The 7322-nt window shown below is 37.8% G+C and overlaps 1 protein-coding gene across 2 annotated transcripts in view; it reads left to right on the top strand.

Moving 5' to 3' along the window:
• The first annotated feature begins 1164 nt into the window (after positions 1-1164).
• The window catches only part of LOC149572115 (sterile alpha motif (SAM) domain-containing protein), a 75014-nt gene continuing 68856 nt past the window's right edge, over positions 1165-7322 (top strand). The window contains exon 1 of one of the 2 annotated variants that reach the window (XM_089813413.1): positions 1165-2562. In XM_089813413.1, coding sequence (XP_089669539.1) covers positions 1282-2562 — 1281 coding nt within the window. In that variant the 5' untranslated portion in view covers positions 1165-1281. The remainder of the gene's footprint in view (positions 2563-7322) is intronic. The other variant, XR_016359900.1, reaches the window with a different exon arrangement.

The following is a 7322-nucleotide window of genomic DNA, read 5'->3' as shown; positions in this document are numbered from 1 at the left end:
TCCTTGAATTACATTATTAACTTGATGTAATAGATGCTTAGAGTTTCTAAAATGTTGTTGGGAAGGTCATTCTATGAAAACCTTATGAGAATTTGTATCTTTTGCCCCTCATTAGTAAAATTATTGACCATTGAAGCATTTAAGTCATTGTGTTCTACATCCTCATTAGGGTGAGGAAGATACTTTGTGCGAAGGACCAAGTTCAAGAGTGTAACTGGAGGCCTATTTCCTAATGCAATCCTATTAACTCCAAATACAAATCTAGTATAGAGCTAGATAAAGGGATAATCTACGTGCATTTTGAATTTCCACATTTCTTAGATATAATATTTACTTTGATCTTTTTTGTTCTTTAACAACCTACTAACCTTAATTGTGATTAACAACCTTAGGGCTTCATTACCAACCCATCTGCTTAGGATTTCCAACCACAAACATTGGAATGTCCAATTCAACATTATGTCATTGTGAAGATTGATTAGACATCCTAATGCACATTAAGTTTGAGAACTTTGTATCTTCTCCATTGCCATAAGCCCAATGCCATTATCAAATTTATGCTTCTTTCTATCCACGAATACCTTATTAAAACTAGAGTGTTAGGGTTGTTTGGCATGATTAACCATTGAATTCTTGAATGAACATTGTCCATTATTCATAACAATTGATGGAATCTTAGATACACCATCCCTTTGAGCCGATGAATAATCTAATATTGCATATCGGTTTGCTTGATCCGCAAAAGACCTTCCTTGTGAAAATGAATACTTCCCCACATTATTTTCTTTTCGTGTTTAGTAAATTTTTCCAATGTAGAACTAACTATTTTTTGAATCTGTAATAGTTAATTAATCTTTTTAGAAATATTTTCAATCTCCAACTTTATTTGTTTGAAACTTTTGACTATCAAATAGTCTCATACATAATGTTAAAAAGTTGATTTTAATTATTTTTATTTTTTATTTTTAAAATTTGAGACTTAATTTTTTAAAAAAGTTAATAAACAAATTTTCAGACTCATATTACTGAGAAAACTTCCGAACTCACCTTAAAAATGACCGTGAAATTTTTTTTGAGTCCCATTTTCTTTTAAAAAAAAGAAAAGATTTTAATTTACACGTTAAATTTTCCATCTCATAATCAAAACCTTTTCTGTAATCCGTTGCCTCGTATTTCAGATTCAAATTTTTGAAGAGTGGCGGCCAAATTGCTCTTCAACTCCGCTCTCACCAATTAAAGACTTTTTGAACTAAGGACAGGAGTTTCCAATTTCTAACGCAAATGGCTTCTTCCCAAGTTCCAGAGCACAACTCTGATCTAGCTATTGCTATGGCTTTAGCAATGTCATCTACGCTGCAAGAGGACGACGATTTTCAGAGTTCCACTCCCGCCGTTTCAATCAATCAGGACCTCATCCTCAAATCATGCCAAATATCCAAAAAGGCCAAAGTAAAGAAAGAGCGGAAAAATTCAATTTCAAACCCTTTAAAGCCCTTGAAAACCCAGCAATACACAAAGAAGAACACCAAGAAGAAATTTGCAGAAGGAACGGAGAATACAAACGAGCCTGCCCCACTAAAACTCAATCCCATTGTCTCTAGGAAGTCCTGCTCCACCGGGTCACCCACAAAAATCAATATGTCTTCTTTGGCTGACACTAGTTTTGATTGCGACGGAAATTTCATCAAAAAGAAGTTTGGGAAAGGGATGTCAATTGAAAGCAGGTTGCTTTGCAGGACGAAACACCACAATCCAGAAAACGAAGCGTCAATGTCCTCGGCCGAAGAGGGCATGGATATTCCAAGCACTGAACCAGAGATCCATTTCGGAGCTATGGCTGAAGAAGGCGGCTTGGAGTCCCTGAGTTTTGAACCCGGAACCCAGCTGAATGCTTTGATGCAGCTTTGCTCTTCCGACGGCGGGCAAACATTAGGTGACAGGGACAATGGTAATTTTGAAAATTTTGAGGCCGATGGGTTCTGCAGTGAATTAGAGGAAGAACATATTATAAGCCTTATGACTCAGGTCTGTAGTCCGTGTACAACGTCTAAGAGCGTTTTGAGTAGTTCGAGTTGTTTAGACAAGGATTTGATTTATAAAGATAATCGAGACCAGGCATGTAGTCCTTTAAAATTCTCTAATATTTGTCATGAGATTGGTCCCTGTATAAACCCTAGCAATGATTTGAATCCGGACAACACTTCTTCTGGATTCTCTGCCAGTGCTTTGCATGAAGACATTTTGCAATTTAAAGTAAGTAATGCTGATCCAGGTGATGAAGGCTGTTTTACTCATGGCGTTAGTTCTTGTGGACTCCAGGATGATGATTTGGCTGAAGCTAGTGATCCCTGTAGAATAGCAAACAATCAGAATCAAGAAAATATTGATCATGCTACAAGTTCGTATGAGATGTCAAAAGACGAATTGGCTTTTGAATGTTTTTCTGATGAGGAAGACCAGCTAGTGCTATGCCCTGTTTGTGGAATTGAAATCAGTCATTTGAGTGATCAAGAACGTGAGACTCACACCAATGATTGCCTCGACAAGGATGAAATACAGACTGTAAGTTTTAGTGTAAATGCTTTAGAAGGTTTCATAGGTTGTCTGCTTACGCTGTGTAATGATTGCTTTTAGAATCTCCAGTGTGTGTTGACATAATATTATTACAAAGGTTCTTTAATGCCTGCTTATTTTAAAACAAATACACACGTATTGCTAAAACCTCTGGATGGCTGCCTGGCTATTATTTGGTTTTTAATATATGATTTTTGCTACTTGAGAGATTCACTTTCAGAAGCTGTATCCAGGATGCTTATTTCTGTCCAGGTTGCTTGGCTAATGATTTTTAACTTCTTCCTCTCTGAGTAAATAACTTTTTGCGATGTACCACATAATACCATGGGTTGCACTTCATGATCTGGTTAAAATGGTCTTCTCTTGCTGTCAGCCTGTCATTCGTGGGCTAAATTAAACATCGGTTCTCCAGTCATTTTAATTGTGCGATGTATAAATATTAAATTCATATCCTATTTCTCAAAGTTGATTGATAGATCAGAGATGAATTTGAAAAAGATTTCGTTCTCATGCAGAAAGACTCAGCCTGCATTGTTATTTGTACAGTGGGAGGTTCAATGCAGAAAGGGCTGTAGTATCAGAGATAAATTTGACAGGTTTATACATATTGAATTTGGTTGTCAGTAGGACTAATATTGTTTAGCCCTTCTCTGGCTAACTTCAATAAATATTGAGAAGTTGTTTCTCATTTTCATGAACTACAGCTATCATCTTCTCTATGGTCCCTTTGTTTAGTTGTGCTAAATTGACATACAAAAAGACACAGAGATAATTGTTTATTATTCAAATGCTCTGTCTTGTAATGTTATGTTTATGGATCATGTCTTTAACTCTTTTTAATTGCATTACCCGCTTTTTAAATCCACAGAACAAATTGCATTGCTTTAATCAAGTGTTAACTGTATATTCATACAACATGTAATGTAACAGATCTCTGTTTCTTGTTTGCTAATCTCATTAGCTGGATTGAGCCTTTATAGCAATTGTTTGCTTCATACAACATGTAATGTAACAAATTTCTATTTCATGCATACATGGGTACGTATGTACGCACATGCACATATGTACATACAATCATAGACACACCTATGTATGTATGCAATTGCCCTTTTGATCTTTGTGATATGTTTATGATAAGAATATTTTATATTTCTGGTATGCAATGGAATTTGCAATGCTATTTTTGTAGCTCATTGTACTTGTGATTGCATAATCATAGATCCTGGAATCTCCTTTACAGGGGTTAAATTGTAACCCATGCTTTCAACATATTAAGTTTTATACCAAATAACCTTCAACTCATATTCGACCAATCCCAGCTTCTGTTTCAAACTTTGAGTTTAGAGTGTTAAAAACCCTCGCATGACAGTAAGATATTAATCACACAACTGTAGAGTGTATTTCATGTTTGTTTTATGTAGTGGAAATGCATTAAAGTCCCCACATGATGTTTTGCAGGTTGTGTTTTTTTTGCCTTTTCAACTTTTTGCAGATGGGACGTCTACTGCAACTAGGGATTTCTCAACCCTGTTTTTAGTTCAGGGAAACATGCCCCAGGAGGTTTGAGATGTCTTCCTGCAGCCATGCTATGATAGTTTTTATTTTTTCCCTTTATTTCATAGGAATTTGTGTTGTCCGACCAATGGTTGGGGTATCATCCAATAAGCTCCTTCCATTTGTGTCATCATCGTCAAATGGTTACAAGTCTGAATAGTTGAAGATAAAGGAAACAACAGTTCATTTAGGCAGCTTGATTTCATATTGGTTGAAGACTTGCATAATAACTTACAAGGCCCAATCCTTTTCATTTTGAGCTTGTTATACTCATCTCTTGAAACTGCATTTTGTGTAAATGTGCCAATACTAAATCATGTACTTTAAATATTTTCTTATTGCACTTCTGATCAACATATTGCTTGCATTTGTTACCACTTGCTTCCAACCTTCTTTTTACTTTCTTGTGGATGTCATGCAGGGCTTGCACATACTCTTCCCTTTCAGAACTCCTAGTCATCTTTGTTGTGCTTCTCAACAGGCAAACTCCTCAGCTGCTGCTATATATAATTTGAAAAGGGCACATACCCGTACTTTTGTTCATAGAAGCATTATAGGAAAACTCAACTTGTGCTATGGCTAAATCCCATTGTCTGGGCTTGTTGTTGACAATGCATTGTAGCAAATTTTCTAGAGATTCGTTCACTACCTCTGGCTACTCATTAGTTGGTGGGAGATAGGTTGAGCTAAAATTCAATCTAATACCAACTTCCATAGTGCTCTCCAAAAATGGCCAAGAAATTTATTGTCTCTATTTGACACAATAGTCAATGGCAATCCATGTAACCATACAACTTCATTGAAATACAAAATTACAATATGAGTTGCATGCTAAAATATGTGTCATATTGGAAAAACCTATCTACAAGACCAACATTGAATCATTATGTTCTTGAGTTCAAGTTAGACCAAACATAAAATCAATACTTATTGCATCCCTCATTTTGTTGGCGATTGGTAATGGTTGATAAACTCCAATGTTTTGACTTCTACCTTGTGCATGCTAGTATATTTTGTATTTCTCCACTAATTTTTGTACATCCACTATCATCTTTGGCCAAAATTATTGTTCCTTAAGCTGTACTAATGTCTTATTATAAGTGAAATGACCAGCAAGGTCTGTAGTGCCTACTCCTAGTTTACTTTTTATGTTATATTGCCAAATTCTTTTGGGCCAGCTTTTATGGTTATGTGTTATGGTTTAGTGGTACTTGGTTACCTGATTTGATTGATGCTATTTCATACTTAGATTATATATTTGATGAGCTATTTGATACTCGGTTATTTCATGTGTCCATGACTATTCCTTCGATGATGATGATTTGTGTGTTTCATATGGTGATTTTAGTTGTTTCATGATGATAGTTAGATGGATGATTAATATATGTTTGTTATGGTTACTTACCCCATAATGGCGAACACCTGTCAACCTTATGGATGCTCAGCTTCAGCTTCATAGCAGAGATCATACAGAGGGATATGGGTCTTTGGATGCCTACAATCTCGGAGTCCTTACCCTAGTCATCCTTACACTGAATAGTCTTCCTCCTGCAGTCAATGCTAGCTCTATGTGAGCCTAGCCAATCCATGCCCAACACTAAGTCATTCAAACCAAGGGGAATGACTCGAAGGTCTACTAAAGTAATGAATCCGCTTAGGTCCAACTCACATTGCTGCACTAGAGAGTCTGTGGGTATCCAAGCTCTTGAAGCTAGTTCTACCTACCAACCTATGCCTTGCTTAACTGCCTCAAGCTCACACTTTACAACTGTAGAGGGTGATATGAAGGAATTTGTAGCACCTAAATTGAATAAAATAGAAAGGTGTGTACCTCTGATCGCTCTTGTAGTTTCAACTATGATACCCTATTGATCTGCCTGGCGGTGATCTACCATTGCAAAAACTCTATGAGATCTCCCAATGTCACCAACTGTAGGCTCAAATGTTGTTGGCTTCGGTCCTGAATGCTGGGAAGTACGTTGCAGGCAATTGGTTGCAATATGCCCAAACTGTCCACATGAGAAACACCCTGTATCTCTACTAGAACCTCTTCCTAATGGAGGTGCACTAGACTATTGATGACTGTCTCTGCTGGCAAAGGAGTGGTTACTCTACACTAACTACACTGATTGTGCCTATTGCGTTGAGAGTTTTAGAAGTTCCGAGAATTGGAACCACCACCACCACTCTGTACTGGCGGATAAGATCCCTTTTGCTACTATTGCTGTTGCTGCTGACCTTGATTGCCTTTGGAGTAAGGAGGCTTCCTATTACTGCTTGTGCCGTGGTTTTGTGTGCCTCTAGACCTTGATGGTGCATGTCCACTAGCAGGTGCCCCCATAAAACCACCATGTCCCAAGGTAACATTCTGCTCCACAAGAGTACCTGGCTAAACTGCATCCTTAAGGATCTTAGGTTGGAATACCTACACACCCCCAATAAAATGGTTTTTCAGTCCTCGAATGAAGTGTTGTACCATCAATGATGAACTGTCATTGATTTTTGCATATGGCATGAGCTCATAAAACTTTCGATCGTATTGTACCATGGTAATGGTATATCCCGTCAGATTATGAAACTCATTTGCCCTTTGTTGGTGCCACTGTTCCGATAAGAAGCGATAATGGTAGTTTTCAATGAACAACTCTTAGGTAAAAGTACTCATGTCCACACCTAGCTTCTTTTCCTCAATATTCCACCATGTGGCCGTGAAGATATCCAAATATGTGATGACATATCTTGCTTTGACATTGGAGTCAAAGTCTTGCATCATGAAATATCTAAGGCAATCAACCACTGCTCTACAACTTAACCAGTACCTTCCTCGGTGAAGGATTTGATCTTGGCCCGCTGCAGGTCCCTCATCTACGCGGCCTTGGCCGACCTCTATCTATCACCATGAGGATCTCCTAAGGACTCTCTCCTCATTTCCAGTGTGATGCAATCCCTCCTAATTAACACCCTTTGGAGGGGGTAGGTGCTCTAGAGTAATCCTCATCATCTGCCTCAAATTGACCTCTTTTGAATCAACATTTTGCTCTCCATTGTTCTCCTCCCTGTTCTCTTCCTGAACTAGACTCTCATGACTAGTCCTGTACAAGTTGATATCTCCGTCTCGCACACGACCTCTACCTTAGCCTGAGCTACGGCCTCTCACTGTCGATCTAGTCCTGGACACCATCCTCCTACAACAT

The sequence above is a fragment of the Cupressus sempervirens genome, chromosome 2 (genome assembly GCF_028749045.1).
Source record: "Cupressus sempervirens isolate cs-2001-9-10 chromosome 2, ASM2874904v1, whole genome shotgun sequence".
NCBI lineage: Eukaryota > Viridiplantae > Streptophyta > Pinopsida > Cupressales > Cupressaceae > Cupressus > Cupressus sempervirens.
Note: the sequence above shows the minus strand (reverse complement) of the source record. Positions and strands in the feature narration are given on the sequence as shown.